Genomic DNA, 26,654 nt, shown 5'->3' on the forward strand with positions numbered 1-26,654 from the left:
TAAGCTGCTGCTGACAGAGGGCAAAGCAGACAGAAAAGCTACACAGTAACAACTCAACTTCACTTGAATCAATATGGAAATCAAGCGAAGACAGACCAAGTAAAGCAGGAGATGTTGAGAAATCTTACATCCGAACAGTTCCTTTGGTTTCAGAGGGTCTACATTGCTCAGTCTGTCCTTCACTATCCTCTGGAATTCCATACCTGAGAGAAAGACAACAAAAAAATTCAGCACCACTATCTACCATCAGTCTAAAAGCAGTGAGACCAGTAAGTCTCCTCAGCCTCTTCATATAGAGCAGTAGTGTTCTTCAACCATGGTTCTGGAGAGCCACAGTCTATACACACTTTGTCTCAGCTCAACACTTACACATACGTGACTTCATCAAAATCATGTTGATTATTGAACTAGGTGTTATAGCACTATGACTGGGACAAAAGCCTGCACACACTAGGTCCCACCAGGACCAGCTGTTGTCAGCTCCTGCTATACACTCTAGCCACCCTGTGCCCCCAGCCCAGAACCAGACGTACTTGTCTAGCAGTAACTGCAGCACGGTGTGCGTGCTGGCGAAGGTGCGGTATGTGGACAGGAAGATGCTGGTGTAGGTGAGGTCATTGCCCCGGAACCCCGTCAGCAGGGTCTCTACCAGCCGCTCCAGAGTTCCAGCACGGATCTTCCAGGTTTCTAGCTGACTCACCGTGTGGCCGGGTGGCAGCCGGTCTCCCGTTGCCTGTGACGAGACAAGATGGAAAGAACCAGGGATATTAGAACAATGAGAACGGTGAAAGAGGTTGAGACAAAGGCACCCTATATTTACATTTTTAGGCAGATGTGTCAGAGTATAGTCTCTGCTGGGAGAAAGGGAGTTGGCGAGAGAGAAACGGGAGAGGGCGAGAGAGAAACGGGAGAGGGCGAGAGAGAAAAGGGAGAAGAGAGAAAAAAGGGAGGAGAGAAAAAAAAGGGAGAAGAGAGAAAAAAGGGAGAAGAGAGAAACCTTTGTGCTGCTAGCGCGCTACAATAGGGAACTACAACAGGTGACCTTGCTGAGGCGTAGGCTGGCACGCTGCTGGGCGCAGGGGAGTGTGGAGGCATAGCGACTCCTCAGCTGGACAGGCCACCCCGCCGTGCCTCGCACACGCAGCAGGAAGTCAAAGTTTGCAGAGGTGTTCATGGCGTAAAACATATTAGCGGTGTCAGGAATCACCAGTTCTGGAAAACGAAGGATATTATGACAATATTATCACAAGTCGGTAATTACAAATGAAAGTATGAAAGACTGAGTGTGTGATATTTGAGTGACAGGGAGAATATTTGTACCTCTTTCGTCAGAGATGACCTGCACCAGCTCGTATCCCTCCCCAGGCTCACTCTCCAGGTTGTGTTTGGCCACGGCTCTAGAGATCACTGCTGGAGTCTTATCCTGACTCGTCAACTGGGGAGGGAACAACACCATGTACCAATCAAAAACCACTAAAAGGGTTCCATACATTTATTAAAAATGTCTTGGCCATCTGAATCAAAGTACTAATCTCCTGCTGAGACGTACCATGATGCTCTTGTAGAGGTTGCCGTTGCCGTTGCCCTGCTCCAGGCTGACTCTGATGATGCAGGCGTCCTGAGCCTGGGTGTTGTAGGCAGGGGGCAGGGGAGAGGAGGGGGACATGGGCGTCAGGGAGAGCAACCGTCTTGTGTGTGACTGCCTGGTGACAGAGGGAAAATGTTCAGGTTAAGAAGAAAGGACCATCTATAATGGGTCAGATAAATCTAAATATAAAACACACTGATATAACTGATTCCTGCTAATACATATTGGGCTATATTTGAACTAATCTAAAGCAATGGTAAATATTAGTGCTGGCGGTAGAGTTATAGGTTCAGGGTGTCTCCAAAATATTTTTGCTATTTTCACAAACTGAATAATGACACAAAAGGACTGGGTTTTGATAAATAAACAAGTTAAGGGTGTGTCAAAGACTGGCCCCTCACTGGCCTATCAATGTGCTCCATGGTTAAATATGTGCTTGCTTCAAGTTGTGTATTCCCAGTATTGAGTTGTTAGTCCATTAAATAGTTCACCCCATATTTGCTAAATATGTTGAACATGTTTGCTGTCCACATGGTTCTAATTGCATTGCTAAACATAGGCTATAGCATTCACACTGATATAGGAGCTAGGCCTACTATAAATTGTAGTCTGGACATCTGCCACTAGCACAGTCAGTGTAGTCAGCTCAGCTACTCCCATTGAGACCGTGTCTGTGCCTCGACCTAGGTTGGGTAAAACTAAACATGGCGGTATTCGCCTTAGCAATCTCACTAGAATAAAGACCTCCTCCATTCCTGCCATTATTGAAAGAGATCGTGATACCTCATCTCAAAATAGGGCTACTTAATGTTAGATCCATCACTTCAAAGGCAGTTATAGTCAATGAACTAATCACTGATCATAATATTGATGTGATTGGCCTGACTGAAACATGGCTAAAGCCTGATGAATTTACTGTGTTAAATGAGGCCTCACCTCCTGGTTACACTAGTGACCATATCCCCGTGCATCCCGCAGAGGTGTTGCTAACATTTACGATAGCAAATTTCAATTGACCAAAAAAAAGAAAGACGTTTTCGTCTTTTGAGCTTCTAGTCATGAAATCTATGCAGCCTACTCAATCACTTTTTATAGCTACGGTTTACAGGCCTCCTGGGCCGTATACAGCGTTCCTCACGGAGTTCCCTGAATTCCTATCGGACCTTGTAGTCATAGCAGATATTCTAATTTTTGGTGACTTTAATATTCACATGGAAAAGTCCACAGACCCACTCCAAAAGGCTTTCGGCGCCATCATCGACTCAGTGGGTTTTGTCCAACATGTCTCTGGACCTTCTCACTTCCACAGTCATACTCTGGATCTAGTTTTGTCCCATGGAATAAATGTTGTGGATCTGAATGTTTTTCCTCATAATCCTGGACTATCGGACCACCATTATATTATGTTTGCAATTGCAACAAATAATCTGCTCAGACCCCACAACCAAGGAGCATCAAAAGTCATGCTATAAATTCTCAGACAACAAAGATTCCTCGATGCCCTTCCAGACTCCCTCTGCCTAGCCAAGAACGTCAGAGGACAAAAATCAGTTAACCACCTGAGGAACTCAATTTCACCTTGCGCAATACCCTAGATGCAGTTGCACCCCTAAAAACATTTGTCATAAGAAACTAGCTCCCTGGTATACAGAAAATACCCGAGCTCTGAAGCAAGCTTCCAGAAAATTGGAACGGAAATGGCGTCACACCAAACTGGATGTCTTCCGACTAGCTTGGAAAGACCGTACCGTGCAGTATCGAAGAGCCCTCACTGCTGCTCGATCATTCTATTTTACCAACTTGAGGGAAATAAGAACAAGCCGAAATTTATTTTTGATACTGTTGCAAAGCAAACTAAAAAGCAGCATTCCCCAAGTGAGGATGGCTTTCACTTCAGCAGTAATAAATTCATGAACTTCTTTGAGGAAAAGATCATGATTATTAGAAAGCAAATGACGGATTCATCTTTAAATCTGCGTATTCCTCCAAAGCTCAGTTGTCCTGAGTCTGCACAACTCTGCCAGGACGTAGGATCAAGAGAGACACTCAAGTGTGTAAGTACTATATCTCTTGACACAATGATGAAAATAATCATGGCCTCTAAACAATCAAGCTGCATACTGGACCCTATTCCAACTAAACTACTGAAAGAGCTGCTTCCTGTGCTTGGCCCTCCTATGTTGAACATAATAAAACGTCTCTCTCTCCCCGGGATGTTTACCAAACTCACTAAAAGTGGCAGTAATAAAGCCTCTTGAAAAAGCCAAACCTTGACCCCGAAAATATAAAAAACTAAAAATCGGCCTATATCGAATCTTAAATTCCTCTCAAAAAATGTTAGAAAAAGCTGTTGCGCAGCAACTCACTGCCTTCCTGAAGACAAACAATGTATACGAAATGCTTCAGTCTGGTTTTAGACCCCCTCACAGCACTGACACTGCACTTGTGAAGGTGGTAAATTATCTTTTTATGGCATCAGACCGAGGCTCTGCATCTGTCCTCGTGCTCCTAGACCTTAGTGCTGCTTTTGATACCATCGATCACCACATTCTTTTGGAGAGATTGGAAACCCAAATTGGTCTACACGGACTAGTTCTGGCATGGTTTAGATCTTATCTGTCGGAAAGATATCAGTTTGTCTCTGTGAATGGTTTGTCCTCTGACAAATCAACTGTACATTTCGGTGTTTCTCAAGGTTCCGTTTAGGACCACTATATATATATATATATATTTTACCTTTTGGGGATGTCATTCAAAAACATAATGTTAACTTTCACTGCTATGCGGATAACACACAGCTGTACATTTCAATGAAACATGGTGAAGCCCCAAAATTTCCCTCGCTAGAATCCTGTGTTTCAGACATAAGGAAGTGGATGGTTGCAAACTTTCTACTTTTAAACTCGGACAAAACAGAGATGCTGGTTCTAGGTCCCAAGAAACAAAGAGATCTTCTGTTGAATCTGACAATTAATCTTGATGGTTGTACAGTCGACTCAAATAAACCCGAAGAAAAAAAACCTGTGTTACTCTGGACCCTGATCTCTCTTTTGACGAACATATCAAGACTGTTTCAAGGACAGCTTTTTTCCATCCATAACATTGCAAAAATCAGAAACTTTCTGTCCAAAAATTATGCATAAAAATTAATCCATGCTTTTGTTACTTCTAGGTTAGACTACCGCAATGCTCTACTTTCCAGCTACCCGGATAAAGCACTAAATAAATTTCAGCTAGTGCTAAATACGGCTGCTAGAATCCTGACTAGAACCAAAAAATATGTTCATATTACTCCAGTGCTAGCCTCCCTACACTGGCTTCCTGTTAAGGCAATGGCTGATTTCAAGGTTTTACTGCTAACCTACAAAGCATTACATGGGCTTGCTCCTACCCATCTTTCTGATTTGGTCCTGCCGTACATACCTACACGTACGCTACTGTCAAGACGCAGGCCTCCTAGAATTTCTAAGCAAACAGCTGGAGGCAGGGCTTTCTCCTATAGAGCTTTTTATGGAATGGTCTGCCTACCCATATGAGAGACGCAGACTCGGTCTCAATCTTTAAGTCTTTACTGAAGAATCATCTCTTCAGTGGGTCAAATGATTGAGTGTAGTCTGGCCCAGGAGTGTGAAGGTGAACGGAAAGGCTCTGGAGCAACGAACTGCCCTTGCTGTCTCTGCCTGGCCGGTTCCCCTCTTTCCACTGGGATTCTCTGCCTCTAACCCTATTACTGGGGCTGAGTCACTGGCTTACTGGTGCTCTTCCATGCAGTCCCTAGGAGGGGTGCGTCACTTGAGTGGGTTGAGTTGCTGACGTTGTCTTCCTGTCTGGATTGGCGCACCCCCCCCCCCCCCTTGGGTTGTGCCGTGGCGGAGATCTTTGTGGGCTATACTCAGCCTTGTCTCAGGATGGTAAGTTGGGGGTTGAAGATATCCCTCTAGTGGTGTGGGGGCTGTGCTTTGGTAAAGTGGGTGGGGTTATATCCTTCCTGTTTGTCCCTGTCCGGGGGTATCATCGGATGGGGCCACAGTGTCTCCTGACCCCTCCTGTCTCAGCCTCCAGTATTTATGCTGCAGTAGTTTATGTGTCGGGGGCTAGGGTCAGTCTGTTATATCTGGAGTATTTCTCCGGTCTTATCCGGTGTCGTGTGAATTTAAGCATGCTCTCTCTAATTCTCTCTCTTTCTTTCTCTCGGAGGACCTGAGCCCTAAGACCATGCCTCGGGACTACCTGGCATGATGAATCCTTGCTGTCCCCAGTCCACCTGGCCGTCCTGCTGCTCCAGTTTCAACTGTTCTGCCTGTGGCTATGGAACCCTGACCTGTCCCAGACTTGCTGTTTTCAACTCTCTAGAGACAGCATGAGCGGTAGAGATACTCTCAATGATCGGCTATGAAAAGCCAGCTGACATTTACTCCTGAAGTGCTGACTTGTTGCACCCTTGACAACTACTGTGAATATTATTATTTGACCATGCTGGTCATTTATGAACATTTGAACATCTTGGCCATGTTCTGTTATAATCTCCACCCGGCAGAGCCAGAAGAGGACTGGTTCCTCTCTAGGTTTCGGCCTTTCTAGAGAGTTTTTCCTAGCCACCGTGCTTCTACACCTGCATTGCTTGCTGTTTGGGGTTTTAGGCTTGGTTTCTGTACAGCACTTTGATATATCAGCTGATGTAAGAAGGGCTATATAAGTCAGTTTGATTTGATTAACTTTTCCAATGCTAGTTAAAGGATGCAGTTTCCCATTGAATTAACTACAAAAAAGGTAAGATGTTTTTTAAATTCTAGTGCTGCTCTGCAAACAAGGTTGTTAGCTAGCTAGCTCTGGTCCAACTTTAATCAAACTCTGAAGTTCAAAGACGTTTCAAAGTTATAATTCTGTGGGACGAAGATAATGCATGTCATAAAAAGATGCCCAGCGGCAAGCTTCCTCCATCCGCTCTTGCAAAATCTCTGTTGCATCTCACGCCCTACACTGTGACTGGCAGCACTATGATTAAACCATGCCGTTACGGCAAAATACAATTTGCTCTTAACAACTTCCCTATATAGCTTAGAAAAATCTGCCATAGCAAGCTGCTCCATCCGCACTGATTGGTGAAGTAATTTAATGTCAAACTAAATGTTTAAAAATATATTTACATTTCAGAGGTTAAAAAAGGAACAGAAAAGAACGTTTGTCTTTTTTTGAAAAATTTTCTGTTTAGAAAGAAAAGATTGGAACCAAAATTGGAAAACTACCATACACAAACAGACCCCATTTCAAAAGAAACAAGCACTCAGTAAGATCAGGTGTGGCCAATTAGGGGGCGCAGCCAATATGCCTGAAGACACTTAAGAGTTTTGTTGATGCTGAGAACGGAATGTGTTTATTTTACCTCCTTTTTTTTCTCCCCAAATTTGTGATATTCAATTGCAATCTTGTCTCATCGCTGCAACTCCCCTGTACTGAGAATGTTCCGAAGCAAGCAACAATCATGGTGTAGGTGTCCTGGAGGGCGCCTACACCATGATTGTTGCTTGCTTTGGGACATATCCAATATCACAGGAAGGCCATAAAGATCATCAAGGACAACCACCCGAGCCACTGCCTGTTCACCCCGCTACCATCCAGAAGGAGAGGTCAGTACAGGTGCATCAAAGCTGGGAACGAGAGACTGAAAAACAGCTTCTATCTCAAGGCCATCAGACTGTTAAACAGCCACCACTAACATTGAGTGGCTGCTGCCAACACATTGAATCAACTCCAGCCACTTTAATAATGGGAATTGATGGAAATTGATGTAAAATATATATCACTAGCCACTTTAAACAATGCTACTTAATATAATGTTTACATACATTACTCATCTCATATGTATATGTATATACTGTACTCTATCATCTACTGCATCTTTATGTAATACATGTATCACTAGCCACTTTAAACTATACCACTTTGTTTACATACCCTACATTACTCATCTCATATGTATATACTGTACTCGATACCATCTACTGCATCTTGCCTATGCCGTTCTGTACCATCACTCATTCATATATCTTTATGTACATATTCTTTATCCCTTTACACTTGTGTGTATAAGGTAGTAGTTTTGGAATTGTCTCATCGTTAGGTTGTTAGGTTAGATTACTCGTTGGTTATTACTGCATTGTCGGAACTAGAAGCACAAGCATTTCGCTACACTTGCATTAACATCTGCTAACCATGTGTATGTGACAAATAAATTTGATATGCAGAAGGTTGTGGGAAGGTGGTATGCAAAATAATCATAGGACAACCACACTCTCACCAAGCTCTAAGAAACATCTGTTCTCAGAACATTATGTGCTACCTGGGTAAAGCTCCAATATAAAGAGAAAGGGTGAACGTCCACTCACCATTATACTGCTTTCAAATGTAATGTTTTGTAAACATAATGGAACCATCTTACAGATCATATTTGCACTTTTCCAGAAATAGCCGATGAAATTGCATTGCAGTCGAGCCATAAACCCATGACAACAATATTTCTAAATAAGATCGGGTCAGAAGCACGATATCATAAAATCCCTTCGCTCGTTCCATGGCACTGTGCACACGTACTGTAGGCCTAAATGTCTTTATGCGTACCAGTCGCACATCTATCTATACAATATACTAGGCTCCGGTCAATTGTATCATTGCCCATGTGCGAAGCAGATTTTTAAAAATCTGATGTTGATATGGCATTACAGGAAGATTGAAGAGATTGGAATTGCGTGTCTTTGGTAATCAGGGGTGCTCTTTGAAAATAGGGATGGAGAGCCTACTTAAACAAGCAAAATGCAGGTATGTCAATAATGAAAAGGCATGAGGACAAAAACCTCCAACATATTTCGAAGCACTATGTAGACCATTTAAAACCCATTTATTCATAGGCTACTTTTGAGTAAATGTCCAAGTTAAAGAGACACCTTTGCGATTCTGCTAAACTAGCCTTGATTGGGGGCAGGGTAGGCTTTGCTTGTTTTTTTTTTATGCAAATAAACAATAAACAAAAAGGGGGGGAACTAATCATTTTTGGACATTTCTAAATACGAGATTCACCGGCATAAAATTCACATCGCTCCTTCCATGGGCACCGTGCTTCATGGCTGGATAGGCTACACTTCCACTCTCAAAATCAATGCCATTATCAACTGCATTACCCACAACCTGCTTTTTGTGAGTCTGAAAAACGTCCCATTAGCGCTGCATGAAATTGTCACTTTGGGGTTGTTTTTAGGACACAACTTAAATATTGCCACCCCTCCCAACTCAGCTGATTTTAGACAGATAAATTGACAGAACTGCCATTAGAGCTGGAAAATGCCAGTGTTCCAGTTAACGTCACAAAATTGCAAACTAACAAGAGTTTGACACTTAAGCCTCCTCAGCAGTCAGACAGAAATAGAGACCAATAAGGCTACGGTTCCAAATCTGATTGTAGTCAACAGAATTTGATCATGTCTATTATTTCAGGTTAGATTTATTTTAAATCCCAATGTTACGTACAGTACACATCATGTTAAGTCCTCCAGTGTGTACTTACTGGCTAAGTCTCTTGACAATGCCCTTGCAAAGTTTGCATAAAGTCTTACTTCTGTCTCCCACTCCTTCAATGTCACACGACATGGCATGGCTGCAGAAGACAGAGAATAATCATGATATCACTACTACCAGTCCACTTATCCCGAGTAGGAGTCAAACAATCAGAAAGACATGGAGCAGAGAGGATAGAGGAAGTAAGATCTGATTTAGAGAGAGTGTGAATGATTACTGACACTTGTACCTCTCCTCCTCTCTGTGTTGAGGCTGGCCCTTGAACCAGCGCAGGAAGGCAGCATTGGCAATAAGACAGTAGCTGTTACACGCAGACTGCAGCAGCTTGATCCGAGCTATCACCTCAAACTCCCGCAGAGTCAGAGAGAGATCAAGGTCACAGTCAATTTTTTATTTAACTAGGCAAGTCAGTTAAGAACAAATTCTTAACGTAAAAAGCTGACTACTAACAATGACCTTTCACCCTTTACCTAATTAGTGGGTTAGAACGGGTTAAAAATGACACTCACCCTTCGCATCTTCTCAAAGTTGATTAGCCCCCCCTGCAGAGAACACAAAGAGGAGTGTGAAAGACTGAACAATGATACCACACTGTGCTGGCTAGACAAACAGTGGTGGTAGACTAAAAACTGTCAAACACATTCCTCAAATACTCATGCTCTATATGCAAACAGCGGCCACAACACACAGGAGAATTCTACAATCAAACAGAATGAGTGAGTAGGATGATAGTAAGGCTCACCTCTACTAGGTCTGACCGGGCCGTATCTAACATGGTCAGGTCTGTCAGGAAGGTGCCCAGGTAAGGTATCGTCCCCTGCATGGCACCCTGGGAGGAGAGACGGAGCAATGGTTCAAAATCATACCGATACATCAGCAGGCACAGCCAAGCGTATCTCACTGACTCCCCTCCTGAAACAAACAGGGCCTTGACCACAAACTGCCAGTGGCTTGTAGCTTGCTCCATCTCTCACCATTTCTAATTTCCTCTGGAATCGTTTGTGAGTGTGTTTCTGGTGCTCCTCAGCACAGCCTACCTGATTGGCAAACTTAGAGGTGCCCTCCTGTAGGGGAAAAAGTAGATGTGTAACTATCAAATCACTACTACATTCAATCACTACACCAAAAACCAAACCCTCTCATATGATGGTATTAAAAGAGCAGAGTCTCACCCTCATCAGCAGCTCTTCACTGGTCAGGTAGAGTTTGTGATGGAAGATGTCTGATAGCTCCCCAAATGAAGACATGCTGTCTCTGGGGAATTACATAGAGAAAGACTAGAACTAATTGGGAATGCATAGGAACTCCTCCACATGAGTTGTGACTAATCAGTTCATATGCATTCAGGTTGTGAAAGAAAGACTCACTTGGGCACCCAGGACCAGGCCCTCTTCAGTCTGTAGAGTGGGTTGGACTGCAGTGCAGACACAATGGCACGAAGAGAGGAGAAGTTCTTAAGCACGCGACACTCCTGAGCGATGTCTATCCAGCGCTTGATGACCCGTGCCCTGAGAAGCGGGCGGATCTGTTGTCGGTGCAGTATGGTGCTGACCACACACACTGCCACAGCGTTGAACTGGGTAATGGTGGCACGGATGGTGGCACCACTGTGCTTGTTCTGTTTCTTATCCCTCTGGGACCAGATGGAGCCCAGGCAGTGGTGAGGAATCACCTTCTTGAACAACTGGAAACAGACTAAATTTGACTATTAGTATTAAAACAACATATACTGATCCTGCATTGTTCCAATCCCACCAGTAACAGTCTCCTCAGCCTCTCAATGTAGAGCAGTAGTGTTATTCAACCATGGTTCTGGAGAGCCACAGTCTATACACACTTTGTCTCAGCTCAACACTTACACATACGTGACTTCATCAAAATCATGTTGATTAGATGATTTCTGAACCAGGTGTTATAGCACTATGACTGGGACAAAGCCCCATATACTACCCACCATTGCGACCTGTACGCTCTCGTTGGCTGGCCCTCGCTTCATACTCGTCGCCAAACCCACTGGCTCCATGTCATCTACAAGACCCTGCTAGGTAAAGTCCCCCCTTATCTCAGCTCGCTGGTCACCATAGCATCTCCCACCTGTAGCACACGCTCCAGCAGGTATATTTCTCTAGTCCCAAAACCAATTCTTTCTTTGGCCGCCTCTCCTTCCAGTTCTCTGCTGCCAATGACTGGAACGAACTACAAAAATCTCTGAAACTGGAAACACTTATCTCCCTCACTAGCTTTAAGCACCAACTGTCAGAGCAGCTCACAGATTACTGCACCTGTACATAGCCCACCTATAATTTAGCCCAAACAACTACCTCTTTCCCAACTGTATTTAATTTTTATTTATTTATTTTGCTCCTTTGCACCCCATTATTTTTGTTTCTACTTTGCACATTCTTCCATTGCAAAACTACCATTCCAGTATTTTACTTGCTATATTGTATTTACTTTGCCATCATGGCCTTTTTTGCCTTTACCTCCCTTCTCACCTCATTTGCTCACATTGTATATAGACTTGTTTATACTGCATTATTGACTGTATGTTTGTTTTTACTCCATGTGTAACTCTGTGTCGTTTTATCTGTCGAACTGCTTTGCTTTATCTTGGCCAGGTCGCAATTGTAAATGAGAACTTGTTCTCAACTTGCCTACCTGGTTAAATAAAGGTGAAATAAAAAAATTAAATAAAAATTTTTAAAAAAGCCTGCACTCACTAGGTCCCACCAGGACCAGCTGTTGTCAGCTCCTGCTATACACTCTAGCCACCATGGGCCCCCAGCCCAGAACCAGACGTACTTGTCTAGCAGCTGCAGCACGGTGTGCGTGCTGGCGAAGGTGCGGTATGTGGACAGGAAGATGCTGGTGTAGGCAAGCTTATCGTCCCTGAATGCCATCAGTAGGGTCTGCACCAGCCCCTCCAGTGTTCCTTCCCGGATCTTTACAGCTGGTTTCCTTTCTTTCACAACCCTCCACCTGCAATGGGACAAGATGTAAAGAACCAGGGATAGGTGTTGAGACAACGACACCCTATATTTAATTCTAAGCCGATTTGGGAGAGAGAACTTGCTGCTACAACAAGAAACACCCCAATCTGATTGTAATCATGGAACAGAGCGCCCCTCATTGAGCCTGTCCTCTGGCTCAAAGAGGGAGGCAAAGAGGACAGCAGACTCTGTCCAACTTACCAGCTCTTTACTCTCAGTCAGCACTGCTCTCTGGCAAATATCTAGCCACTGGAAATGTACTGACTGCCGAGTAGCAAAAATATACATTCACACTGTATTTGCATAGAATTTCTAGTTGGATGGCACTCTGAAAAGTGCCACAACAGTAAAAAAAAAGCACCAGTGTGGCTCACCGTTTACATCATCTTGCTTTCCACTAAACAAATAATATTACAAGGCAACAGAAAACAAAACCACCACACAGACAATAGCTAGGTTTCCATCCAACTTTCATGCAAATATTCTAAAATCCACATACATTTTCCCACCAGACATGTGTCCGTCAAATGTACTTGTTGCAGATTAAAAGCTGTGCACAAAAAATAACCAGCTAAATGGGTTTCAATCGCATTTTCAACTCTACTGATGGTTTTGTCAAAAACAATGTTGGGTCATGTACTCACTCAGGTCATGGCAGGTACACGCTAGCCAACAGCTTGCAGATAATGGCCTACATGTGATTATTATGGACATTTTTATTTGTCAAACGGCAGCCAAGCATTGATCATCATGTCACCAGAATAAGACCCTCAATATTTATTGTAAAGGAGCAACAAGCTCATCACCTTGCACTTTCACCACCCTGTGAAGTTCGTAATTTGTCATCTGTAGCATAATAAACTGCATGGTTTCCTGAGTCGTAGTGGGAGGACCACACACATCGTCATCGCTTGACTCTTGGAAAGTTCACAAATGTGTTGTTTCCATCAGGCCAGTCGTGACATTTTTTAACCAACGTTTACTTTACTCGCATACAACAACAAAAGTTTGGACAGAAACCTGGTTATAGTGTTGCTTTCACTGGCTTACTCATATACATAACTCCCACTCAGGACCTGGATAATGCTCTAATGTTCTGAGCACAAATTGCTTCGCCTTGCTTGTGGTAGGCTGGATGAAAGTTTCATCATCCAATTATTTCAGAGCTACAGAAGTGCAAGTTTCACCATTGCACAGATTGTGGTGATACATTGGCACAATAATTATTAGAATATGGCAAATATGAGTACATTCTTGCATTCTAGCCATGCCTGCCAGCCTACCTGAGACAGGAAACCAATAGGTTGGAGGGGATAATGGCTGTTGCCAATTTAATAAATGCACAATTAGACTAAATGGGTAATGGAAAGACTTCAACCACCTACATTTTTATTCGACATTCCAGGTCTTTGCGACTCATATATTTTTAGCTGTGACGTCATTACATCCATCTGTTGTTAATATACAGTTACAGATCAATGGAAATGCACCGCAGCGGGCAATTGTTGCCTCAATGTTCTATGCAAACACTCTACATGTCGGGAAAAAAAGTCTGGTTTATTTTCTCATCCATAGACTATTTAGCTGCAAGACAATAACACAGCAAGGCAAATAAACCAAACCTTTTTGGGGGAACTCAGTTGGTCTCACTTTACTGTTGAGAATTAGAATAGAATACACAAGGTGTACTTTCAAATTTTGGTTGCGCAACAGCAGTCACTCAATTAGCCCATGTCAGCAAAACATTTCTAGATTGGTAAATTCGTCTAGCGGCCAGCTATCTAAACTTGTAGTGAGTATAGTCGAAAAACCGACCAGGGTGGGCCCCATTGATAATCAGTTATATTTATAAACCGAAAACATTTTCCTCTATCCTATGGCAAAATGTTTAGAGTTGTTGGAAATGAACTGTAAAACTGCTAATTTCTCTCCGCCCCCTGGCAAAACGCGCCGAATTGCAGGGGAAAAAAACTAACTTCCATTTGTTCTCTTCACTGTCACGAGTAAATGTTTTGATCGCATGGTGGGGCGCATGTGGGTACACAGACCCACGAACCACTGCAGGCCCCTCATGAGTTCAGTTTTTTTTTGTGGTCCCCACTGCTTAAAGTTGCCCCTCCCTGGTCTAGAGGGTGTAAGGAGTGTCGAATTTGATCAACAATTTTACTAATTTGCTACCCACGTGAGGCTTATTAATCGAATAGAAGTTTGATAATGGTTAGGTTTTACGAATGCACCGATACGTTTTGGAAACGTTAAAAAAGCCACTATCAGAAATGTGCCAGTTCACACGAGTACGTGGTCACTAATTGGCTAGAATGGCCCCAATTGATCTCGCCTCCCTTCTATCTTTTGATTATTTATTTATTTTAATTTTTAGAACAGTAACTCGACTGGCTTGTCAATATAATAAAATATTTTAACTCAATGTTATAATGTACCCCTCTATTCCATTATCTGTTACATTCCCAAGCCTAATAGCCCATCAACCTCCAGCCTCTAAAGATGACTCTTAAAACGCAAAATAGTCTGCAGCACAGAAAGAAAAAAAAAACTTTCTTACCATCTTAATTTTTCAGGTGAATCTCATGACCAGCGCTTTATGATCCGAGGACAGCATCAGAATACGGTAAATCTACCCTGGGCAGAAATATTTCAAGTCCCCAGCCACATGGTCCTGCTCTGTAAAATATTTTCTCCTCCACTACACACACACACAATCTGTCACAAATCTGTCTGCATTGTCCCCACTTGGTTTCAAATCTTCTTGTTCTCCTTCTGTGGATTTTATATGGCGGATGGCAACCAACGTTAAGGCGCATTACTGCCACCAACTGTACTGGAGTGTGGACCATTGTCAAGGAAGGCAGAGAGGAAGGGGAGCGGGAGGGATATTTCGGCCAACAATGTCTTCTCCAGCAGGCGGCATTTTTTTCGCTCACCAAGCTTGAATTTTTGTGCGAAGTTTATTTGGTCAAATATAAGTTTTGTAATGCTTAGGTTGTTATGAGTATACCGATTTATAAGTAGGACAAGTGACATCCCAGCAACTGTGATAAAAAAAACACACTTTATATTGGAGTTGTGCCAGTTAGTTCTATAGGGAATCCTTGGGACATCTCTAACCTTAACCCTTACAGGTACCTTAACCATTTTACATTTCAACATCTATAGAGCCCCACAGTGCTGGTGTCATAATACCCATAAAACCTAGCGGTCAGACGGAAATGGTTTGTTGTTTTTTTCCCCCATTCATTTTTCCCATAGGGAATTTTAGAAACAATTCAAATAAGGGCTGTGTTTCATGTAGGCTTACCCTGGTGGAAAAACAATTGGAACCATTTCTGTTTGACCTCTAGGTTTTATGGGTATTATAAAACCTCCACTCTATAGAAGTTGAAACAAAAATGGTTAAGGTACCATTTGGGTAAGGGGTTAAGGTTAGGGACATCTCAAAGTTTCTGTATAGCCAGCATAAACTAGTAGCTAGCTGGGAAGGGCTTTTGACGACTGACTGAACTGAATCCATTAGTCTCCACTCGACTCTCAGCTGTGTGACATTCATCATCAATTTGGGCACCAAATTAAACCCTCTTCAGACATCTATCCAACATATTAGCCCAACACATAATACATTTCTGAAATCCTCAGATGTTTCCTAATCACACAAAATGTAATTGTCATTGGGGTACAATAATAATGGTGTCCCAGTCTACCAATTGCGAACTGAAAATATGGTTTTGATTCAATATACACAAATGGGTGTGTCATGTCTCCTGTGAATATGAGGCATGATTTTTTTTCAGTTAGGAAACATCTTGAGGATTTCAGAAATGTATCATGTGTTGGGCTAATATGTTGGAAAGATGTTGAAAGAGGTTACAGAAGATGGAAACGCAAAATGTGTCCCACTATTTCCGAATTCTCCCTACACAATTAAATACTGGGTCACCTGAAGATTTATTCAGCATCTCATTTAAGCTTTTCTCTTCAACACCATTATTCCTTTAATGTACACTGAGCAAAAATAAACACAACATGCAACAATTTCCAAAATTTGACAGAGACAGTCAGGAAATCAGTCGATTGAAATAAATTCATTAGGCCCTAGTCTATGGATTTCACATGACTGTGAATACAGATATGCATCTGTTGGTCACAGATACCTTAAAAAAGGTGGGGGCATGGATCAGAAACCAGTCCGTATCTGGTGTGACCACCATTTATCTCATGCAGTGCAACAAATTTCCTTTGTAAAGTTGATCAGGCTGTTGATTGTGGCCTGTGGAATGTTGTCCATTCCTCTTCAATGGCTGTGCGAAGTTTCTGGATATTGGTGGGAATACGCTGTCATACACATCGATCCAGAACATCCCAAACGTGCTCAATGGGTGACATGTCTGGTGAGTATGCAGGCCATGGAAGAACTGGGAAATGTTCAACTTCTAGGAATTGTGTACTGATCCTTGCGACATGAGCAAGTGAATTTATCATCCTGAAACGTGAAGTAATGGCGGTGGATGAATGCCACGAAAATAGGCTTCAGGATCTCGTTAAATTGATAAATGCAATTGTGTTCGTTGTCCGTAGCTAATGCCTGCCCATACCATAACCTGACCACCACCATGGGCACTCTTCACAATGTTGACATAACCAAACCTTACATGATGTCTGCCATCTGCCCGGTACAGTTGAAACCGGGATTCATATGCTGGAGAAGTGTGTTCTTCATGGGTCAGTGGCCATCGACGGTGAGCATTTGCCCACTGAAGTCGGTTACGATGCCGAACTGGAGTCAGGTCAAGACCCGGTGAGGACGAAGATTACGCAGGTGAGATTCCCTGAGACTGTTTCTGACAGTTTGTGCACAAATTCTTTGGCTGTTCAAACCCAGTTTTATCAACTGTCCAGGTGGCTGGTCTCCGATGATATCACAGGTGAAGAAGCCAAATGTGGAAGTCCTGGCGTGGTTACACGTGGTCTGTGGTTGTGAGGCCGGTTTGACGTACTGGCAAATTCTCTAAAATGACGTTTGGAGGCAGCTTATGGTAAAGAAATGAACTTTCAATTCTCTGGCAACAGATCTGGTGGACATTCCTGCAGTCAGCATGCCAATTACACGCTCCCCCAACTTGAGACATTTGTGGCATTGTTGTCTGATAAAACTGCACCTTTTAGAGTGGCCTTCTGTCCCAAGCACAAGGTGCACCTGTTTAATGATCATGCTGTTTAATCAGCTTCTTGATATGCCACACCTGTCAGGTGGATGGATTATCTTGGTAAGAATAAATGCTCACTAACAAGGATGTAAAAAAAATTGTGCACAGAATGAGAAATAAGCTTTTTGTGCATATGGAACATTTCTGGGTTTTATTTCAGCTCATGAAACACGGGACCAGCACTTTATATGTTGTGTTTTATAGTTTTTTTCTCCAGTGTAATAACAATCTCTCCCTTTCCCTCCCATATTGCTGGCACTGAAATAGAATGTGTTCCATTGTCTCCACCTACCAATTTCCATGTTTTGTTGAGCATTGTGTGGCCCAGTCACAGCCATGTGATTACACTTTCCTACCTTCTCTCTCAAACCGAGGACCTCCCCACCTTTTCCTGGATATTATACAGGCGTCTTCCCTTTCCCACCCTGTTCCACACCTCTTGCCATTTGTTTTTAACCGCTGTTTATCAACCCTTTGGCTTCTGCTTTACTAATAATTCCATTTCAACATTAGGATGTTTGAGAGCCTGCTCGGTGAGAACATCCACCTCCTTATTCATCTCTACTCCCACCCATCTGTCCCACCCTATACAAGAACTGCACAATCTCATACAATACATCTTGTCTGCTTTTAGACACAAATTAATTTAAGCTCATCAGTGCTGCACAGGAGTCAGAGCAGACCTTGTCTGGCCTCACCTCCTCCATCCACTCAACAGTCAATAGTATGACCAGCAACTCCATTGCTCTGTTTGTCACTGCCACCTTAAACTCAGGAACACTAAAAGCTGCAACTGTCGTCCCTGTTTTAGGGTCCTTAGAGCCATCTGTGAATATATTCAAGCAAGCATTGTACTGTGTTAATTGTTCACTTACAAAATGTACTTGATCTACTCCTTCCTCTCAAGCAACCCTAAGTCATTAGCTGAGGGAGGAACCAATGTGGGATAGCAGGAAAAACCACAGAGAGGCTGAACTCCTTCCCAAACAGCCCCATCTCTCTCGCATTGCCATTACCTATCCTCAGTCTCCCTTCTGCCTCTTCATGTGTTGCTGTTGAATGGCTGAGCTCTGCCCAGTGCACTGCAGTCGTGGTCCTCCCCATAACTCATCCTCTTTCCACTTTCTTTTTTCAGGGAGAAAATGAAAGATACAATCTGACATATATTATAACGTGTACGCTGGGAAGCAAGTACAGGGAGTGCAAATGTAATAATAAATAGTACAAAAAGCATACAGACATGAAACAGAGTCAATAACACCTGAGGAAAGAACCAAGAACCAACATAATAGTTTAGCGCCATCGAGCATTCTGTGAAAATTACGCTTGAATGCTTGTGTGTAAATCTTAAGCCAGATTGTCCTAGCAGAGTGAATGAATGCAAGGAAGACTGGCGATGCAGTCACTACTGTGTATTGTTTGTGAATAGTGTATGTGTGGGAGAATAGTGAACAACTGTTACACTGTGTATGTGTTTGCACATGTAGTCAACCACTTGTGTGAGTCAGTGGAGAGATTGAAATCAGGTGGTCAAATATTTGGAGAGTTTTATGAAGCTATTAGGATGATCGATAGTAGTATGTCTCTCGTAATAACTTCAGCCACACAATGCACTGAGTGAGCCATGTACTGTACTAATAGGACTAGGCTGCTAGAGGACAATGGGAGCCCTGTGAGGGGTTTCTCTCTGTGGGAGAGTAGGCTGGTCATGCCGTGGCCCATGTCCTCTGACTCTCATACACTGGCCCATGCAACACACGTCACACAGCATCACACACAACGTCACACACAGTGTCAGTCGGTACCCACACACATACAGGTCAGCCACGGTGTCACTGGCCCCCAAACAGCTCAGTCCAGGGTGGCTGCAAGTGGGGCTGGAGGCTGCCTGCCTGTAGGGTCAGGGGTCCAGGGAAGCCCTGTGTACCCTGTCTGGAGGCCAGTTCCCAGGCTGGCCCGACCCACCATCCTCAGGTCTGGGAAGCATCGACAGGCAGTGGGAAAGGTTGTGACCCCTGGCCCTCCCCTGGAGACAGTTGTGACCCCTGGCTCTCACCTGGAGACAGTTGTGACCCCTGGCTCTCCCCTGGAGACAGTTGTGACCCCTGGCTCTCCCCTGGAGACAGTTGTGACCCCTGGCTCTCCCCTGGAGACAGTTGTGACCCCTGGCTCTCCCCTGGAGACAGTTGTGACCCCTGGCTCTCCCCTGGAGACAGTTGTGACCCCTGGCTCTCCCCTGGAGACAGTTGTGACCCCTGGCTATCCCCTGGGGACAGTTGTGTTGCTCTCAGAGGGAATAATGTCATCCTTCTGCTCACAACACTTCTTCTGTCAAAGTGACAGGCGCGGCTCAGATCAACTGGACCAATGAGAATACGTCTTCCATTTCACAAGAGTTGGTTTGGGATGCAGAGAGAGCGAGGGCTGTTCAATGGCCCAATCGATGCAGTTTGGCGCTGCAGTGTTCAGATTAAGTAAGAGACTGTTTGTACTGCGTCTGCTGCTTGGGGATGAGAAAGCCACCTATCTGATTGATTGACGGTACTAAGATCCTACAGATATTATAATCCAGAGCAAGTCTGTGGAAAAGGAAGTTTGTTTATCTGAGGTGCCGGAGGAGGGGTACTGTTTTTCCTGAGATCTGATACGTTAAATACACAGCACAGACTGGGGTACTGGACAGAGGGGTCAGCTCTCCCCCTGGCTTGACCCCTGGACACCCGGCCTCCAGACTTCCCTCTTGGGGACCCACATCACTCTCCCCCATCCTCCCCTCTGTCTCTCTGCCACAGAACCAGGACAGGGATCAGCAGCGTGGAGTGGAGCGGGACAAAAACAGGAGAAGCGCAGTGCTGTTATTGCTCCACTGTGGGGGAAAAGGCACATTCCAAGAAATCTCCCACTTCCTGTCTCCAGCCTCTGGACTCCACAGCACCTGCTGTTCTCATACCTGACTGGCTGGGCTAGAGACATAAAAACTCAGGGAGGATGGGACAGGACAAGAGATGAAAGGACAGGAGAGGAACGGAGAGGAATCATAAAACCCTACATCAAGGGGACAGAACAGCAGCAGCTCACTCACTCACAGAGAAGATAAGAAAGGAAACACTCAGTACAGCACTATAGGGATCTAACTATCAGAGCCAACAGAGCCAACAGGGTTTACAGATCAGACAGTCAGACTGTGTGATATGGTTTGAAGCTGCTCTGTTTAAGTGAAGAGGATTAAGAGGTCCATGTCACAGAAAGTCTACTGTACTGTTGGAGAACATGTTGTTTAGTGTGTGTGTGTGTGTGTCATAGAGTTCACAGCATGGTCGGGAGCGCATAGAGAAGAGCAAGAAGGCAGAAGAGAAGAAGCCCAAAACAATAACAGAATCATCAGATTTAAAAAACTTAGGGGCTGATCCGGGAGAAAAGAACGGACACGAGTAGAGAGCTATAGGAGCCAGTGGATAAGGTTCAGCCACCATAGGTCTATCTGGCAAGAACAAAGTCCTGGATATCTTCAAACAATAACCATCAAGTGCCATGATGAAACTGGCTCTCATGAGGACTGCCACAGGACACAAAATACATCACCAGGCTGTGTAAGGGTTATTTGACCAAGAAGGAGAGTAATGGTGCTGCATCAGATGACCTGGCCTCCACAATCACCCGACCTCAATCCAATTGAGATGGTATGGGATGAGTTGGACTGCAGAGTGAAGGAAAAGCAGCCAACAAGTCCTCAACATATGTGGGAACTCCTTCAAGACTGTTGGAAAAGCATTCCAGGTGAAGCTGGTTGAGAGAATGCCAAGAGTGTGCAAAGCAGTCATCAAAGGTGGCTACTATGAAGAATCTCAAATATATTTTATATTTGAGCTTTTCAGTATTAGCTTATGCTTTCAGTGCTAGATTCATTCTCTGATCCTTTGATTGTGTGGACAACATGTCAGTTCATGCTGCAAGAGCTCTGATAGGTTGGAGGACGTCCTCCGGAAGTTGTCATAATTAATGTGTAAGTCTATGGATCGAGGTGAGAACCAAGAGCCTCCTAGGTTTTGTATTGAAGTCAATGTACCTAGAGGAGCACAGAAGCTAGCTGTCCTCTGGCTACACCCTGGCGCTACCCTACAGAGTGCTGTTGAGGCTATTGTAGACCATCATTGCAAAACTGTGTATTTTAATCAATTATTTGTTGACGTGAATATATTTAGTATAGTTTTATCTAAAAAGGATAACTTTTTAAATGTGTCACTATGTTATTTTTTATGAAATTCACTAAGGAGGATAGTCCTCCCCTTCCTCCTCTGAGGAGCCTCCACTGGTCTAATCAGTAGGGGAGATTCCATATTTACCTGGTTTTAATATAACTGAAAGTGCTGTTTGATACAAAGTACTGAATTTAGTGCAATGTGTGTCGTCAATTCTGTAAATAGGGGAACAACTTTGTCCCAAAATGTTGAATACATTTCTATGGGAAAGCCATCCATTCCTGGTGCTTTTCACAACACAAATGTTTTAACGGTATCTAATACTGTATATATTTTGGGGTGATCTCTGTTTTTAGTGATTCTTTTAGTCTGCAGATAATTGCTTCAGCGCTGTTGAGTCTAAGAAAGCTATAGGAGCCGTCCTAAATAAGTTCAAGAGTAAAAATGTGCTCAACAAATCGCATAATAAGTTGAATCGACTCAATAATGTGTGCAATAATAGTGTTTAACATTATTTTTGAATGACTACCTCATCTCTGTACCCCACATATACAAGTATCTCTAAGGTCCCTCTGTCGAGCAGTACATTTTAAACAAAGATTCAACCACAAAGACCAGGGAGGTTTACCAATGCCTTGCAAAGAAGGCCACCTATCATCAGTAGATGGGTAAAAAAAAGCAGACATTCAATATCCCTTTGAGCATAGTGACTTTGGATGGTGTATCAATACACCCAGTCACTACAAAGATACAGGCGTCCTTCCTAACTCAGTTGCCTGAGAGGAAGAAAAAACACTTTTCAATGGTGACTTTAAAACAGTTAGAGTTCAATGGCTGTGATAGGAGAAAACAGGATCGATCAACAACATTGTAGTTACTCCACAATATTAACCTAAATAACAGAGTGAAAAGAAGGAAGCCTGTACAGAATACAAATATTTCAAAACATGTATCCTGTTTGCAACAAGGTAAAACTGTACAAAAAATTGGCAAAGAAATGAACTATATGTTCTAAATAAAAAGCATTATGTTTGGGGGCAATCCCAATACATCACTGAGTTTTAGGACTCCCATATTGCTCCATGACACATTCAACTTTGCAATCAGGAAATTGTCCTAGAAATACCGATCCAGAGATAATTTTATTGCAATATGCTGTTTTGCACATTTGTAACTCCATTACTATGTAACCATCTCTTTGGATTATCTGCATTTTCATGAGGAAATATTACATCAAATGATACAAAAACTGCGAAAAGTGCAAATCAATCCCAGAACAACAGCAATGGACCTAGTGAAGATGCTGGAGGAAACCGGTACAAAAGTAACCATATCCACAGGAAAACGAGTCCTTTTTCAACATAACCTGAAAGGCCGCTCAGCAAGGAAGAAACCACTGCTCCAAAACTGCCATGATAAAAAAAGCCAGACTACGGTTTGCAGCTGCACATGGGGACAAAGATCGTACTTTTTGGAGACATGTCCTCTGGTCTGATGAAACAAAATAGAACTGTTTGGCCATAATGACCATTGTTATGTTTGGAGGAAAAAGGGGTAGGCCTGCAAGCCAAAGATCACCATCCCAACTGTGAAGCACGGGAGTGTCAGCATCATGTTGTGGGGGTGCAAAGCTGCAGGAGGGACTGGTGCACTTCACAAAATAGATGGCTTCATGGGGATGGGAAATTATGTGGATATATTGAAGCAACATCTCAAGACATCAGTCAGGAAGTTAAAGCTTGGTCGCAAAGGGGTCTTCCAAGTGAACAATGTAACCATTGTAACCCCAAGCATACTTCCAAAGTTGTGGCAAAATGGCTTAAGGACAACAAAGTTGTGATGGAGTGGCTATCACAAAGCCCTGACCTCAATCCTATAGAACATTTGTGGGCAGAACTGAAAAGGCATGTATGCGTGCCAGTTACACCAGTTACACCAGCTCTGTCAGGAGGAATGGGACAAAATTCACCCAACTTATTGTAGGAAGCTTGTGGAAGGTGACCTGAAACGTTTGACCCAAGTTAAACAATTTAAAGGCAATGCTACCAAATACTAAATTCTGACCCACTGGGAATGTAATGAAAAAAATAAAAGCAGAAATAAATCATTCTCTCTACTATTATTCTGAAGGGGGTCTGTAGGTAGCTTAAGACCATTTCTTTTGATTTTTAATATCTAACTCATTGCTAGAAAAAGCTTTGTCCAAATCGAATGTTAGGTACTATATTTATTGAATATTATATGAATCCTACAAAATAAAAATTGACCATTTGGGTGCAATCAATTAGCTTAATTTCTCAGATCAAAGTATACAGTATTTCCACAAAATAATGTTGCAGGAATGCTAATCTTATCTGTTTTTTAACATAATATTCTATTTCAGAACAATCTGTTATGGTGGGTGTCGTAATCCTCTTTCTTGTGATTTTTGAGGTGGAATGACCCCAAATACATACAGAGGGGAGTATGTTTTGGTAGTTTCATTGTTGGGCTGAGATGTGAGAGACCCTGTACAAAGGGATTCATGAAATTGACAGAAAAGTAGACAGTGACAGATGATTCAATGTCCAAAGTATACTAAGATTAACAGTCCAATGTGATTGTGTACAGTAATGATGGTCGAGGAGAGACGGAAAGCAGAGAGAGAGAGATCCACCTTCACAGGGAAATGTGACCTGTAGTTCTGCTGAGCTCTGTTTATACCTCAAATGTCAGTCTGTGTGGTTGTGGTGATTTAAGGAAACGGGAGGATAAGGAAGGGGTTTGTTGAGCACGAAATCGAAGCCTCATCTCTTGCTCCCACCAGCAATTCTGCTGCACAGTCACATGTAGTTAGCAGTGACCGCTGGTAACACACTGTTGCTTTCTCTGACCACCCCTGACCTGCTGAGTGGCCATCCATGCATTCAGGCAACCTGCATCACTGCTTCACAGTTTATCAGCCATGAAGCTGGAACATGACCCGTGGTTGTGTGTACGTGTGATGTGCTATTAGTGTGTGCTTATTACAGTGAGGTAAACAAATAACAGTTTATTATCCATGTCACTTTTAAGGTTTGCATGAGAGATGCAAGCATGGATGTCTATACCTATTGTATCCCTGAATCTTTTTAATATGGAATTTACTTAAACATTGTTGATATGGTGTTGGAAAATGTAGGTCTTTGGATGGTCTGTGTATGTTTGACCAATACAACTATTAGTAGGTCTGTGGCTCAGTATTAAAGGGCAATTCCACAATAACAGAGTGATATTGAGACTCGTATTTTTCACTTTAAAATGTATGTCAAACAAAAATCAATGATTGCAAAGTTAAACAAACCATACAACTCTATGCACAAGGATGACTTACATTTTGACAAAAACACATTTACTTGAAGAACAGTGCAAATGCAAAGTTTGTTCACAGAATGACGGCACAAACGGCACAAACCGTGATTCCATTACCAAACTTTGCATCAGCACTGTGTGTTTTTGTGGCATATTATAAGCTAGTTTTGGCACTGACACACCAAACAATGAGTCTGTTTGTGTTAGAGGCACTCTGAATCCTGTTTGTTGTATTGTTTATCAGAGATGGCACACTCTCTTAACCTATATTCTCTATTGGAATTACACAGGTATATGTATTATTGCCTTTTTGTTTATGACTGCTCTTCCTCCTGTTATTGGTTACAGGAGAAGTAATGCTCCAGTTGAACATTTTAATAGACTACAGTTACATAACATGTATGCCTGTTATGCATTTATGTCCACTAGTACTGCTCCCTTGGCATGTGAAGTGTTGTTGTAATGTGCCCTATTATCTCTCTCCCACCCTCCTCTCCCCTTCTTAAAGATCAGTTCTGAAACTAGGCGAGTCATAAAATAAAGCTGTGTTTGAACTCAGTTTTCACATGGCAGCGTTATTAACCTGCAAAACCCCCGTCTCGATGTTAACAGTGAAGAGGCAACTCCGGGATGCTTGCCTTCTAGGCAGAGTTGCAAAGAAAAAGCCATATCTCAGACTGGCCAATAACAAGAAAAGATTAAGATGGGCAAAAGGACACAGACACTGAACAGAGGAACTCTGCCTAGAAGGCCAGCATCCCGGAGTCGCCTGGTGAGTCAACATTTTGAGATGGTAGCTCATTCGAATATAATGTATTTGTTTTCCTATTTGTAACATTGTGTGGTGATTTTCACCTCCCTAGAGTGATGGGGAGGAAATAGTCTTCCTGGGGCCCAGAGTTTTTCCTGCTCTGGTAGGCTAATCTAACCAGGTAAATAAGCTGTAAAAAAACAAACTCTTTAAAAACAAACTCCTGGAAAAACTACTGCCCCTCTGGAAGATAAAAACATTACTTTGTTCCTCTTTTCAACACTTTTGACAATGAAAAGAAAGAAGCTTGTACAGAATATTCCAAAACATGCATCCAGTTTGCAATAAGGCCACCAAAGTAAATTAACTTTATGTCCTGAATACAAAGTGTTACATTTGGGACAAATCCACATCACTGAATACCACTCTTGTAACGGTTCTCTTGTGGTGAAGGAGAGTCGGACCAAAATGCGGCGTGTAGATTGCGATCCATGTTTAATAAACAAATGTAAAACACAAAACGTAACGAAAACCGAAACAGTCCTATCTGGTGCAAACACAGAGACAGGAACAAGGACACTAAGGACAATCACCCACCAAACACTCAAAGAATATGGCTGCCTAAATATGGCTCCCAATCAGAGACAACGATAAACACCTGCCTCTGATTGAGAACCACTTCAGACAGCCATAGACTTAACTAGAACACCCCACTAAGCTACAATCCCAATACATACACACCACATACAAAAACCCATGCCACACCCTGGCCTGACCAAATAAATGAGGATAAACACAAAATACTTCGACCAGGGCGTGACAACTCTTCATATTTTCAAGCATGGTGGTGGCTGGGTTATGTTATGGGTATGCTTGTCATCGACAAGGAGTATGAAGTTTTTTTAGGATAAAAAGAAACAGAATAGAGCTAAGCCCAGGCAAAATCCTAGAGGAAAACCTGGTTCAGTCTGCTTTCCAACAGACACTGGGAGACAAATTCACCTTTCA

At 43.0% G+C, this 26,654-nt stretch overlaps 1 protein-coding gene across 1 annotated transcript in view; it reads right to left on the bottom strand.

The window, feature by feature from the left end:
* The window catches only part of LOC109898774 (ral guanine nucleotide dissociation stimulator-like 1), a 30,004-nt gene extending 13,179 nt beyond the window's left edge, over window positions 1-16,825 (bottom strand). The window contains exons 1-14 of the mRNA XM_031832856.1: window positions 16,812-16,825; window positions 11,878-12,136; window positions 10,525-10,862; window positions 10,330-10,411; window positions 10,132-10,221; window positions 9,900-9,986; window positions 9,667-9,699; window positions 9,387-9,508; window positions 9,147-9,236; window positions 1,550-1,703; window positions 1,321-1,435; window positions 1,043-1,212; window positions 534-733; window positions 129-203 (exon numbers count right to left, since the gene is read on the bottom strand). Coding sequence (XP_031688716.1) covers window positions 129-203; window positions 534-733; window positions 1,043-1,212; window positions 1,321-1,435; window positions 1,550-1,703; window positions 9,147-9,236; window positions 9,387-9,508; window positions 9,667-9,699; window positions 9,900-9,986; window positions 10,132-10,221; window positions 10,330-10,411; window positions 10,525-10,862; window positions 11,878-12,136; window positions 16,812-16,825 — 1,829 coding nt within the window. The remainder of the gene's footprint in view (window positions 1-128; window positions 204-533; window positions 734-1,042; window positions 1,213-1,320; window positions 1,436-1,549; window positions 1,704-9,146; window positions 9,237-9,386; window positions 9,509-9,666; window positions 9,700-9,899; window positions 9,987-10,131; window positions 10,222-10,329; window positions 10,412-10,524; window positions 10,863-11,877; window positions 12,137-16,811) is intronic.
* Window positions 16,826-26,654: the final 9,829 nt, after the last annotated feature.

Source organism: Oncorhynchus kisutch, linkage group LG10 (assembly GCF_002021735.2).
Source record: "Oncorhynchus kisutch isolate 150728-3 linkage group LG10, Okis_V2, whole genome shotgun sequence".
Taxonomy (NCBI): Eukaryota; Metazoa; Chordata; class Actinopteri; order Salmoniformes; family Salmonidae; genus Oncorhynchus; species Oncorhynchus kisutch.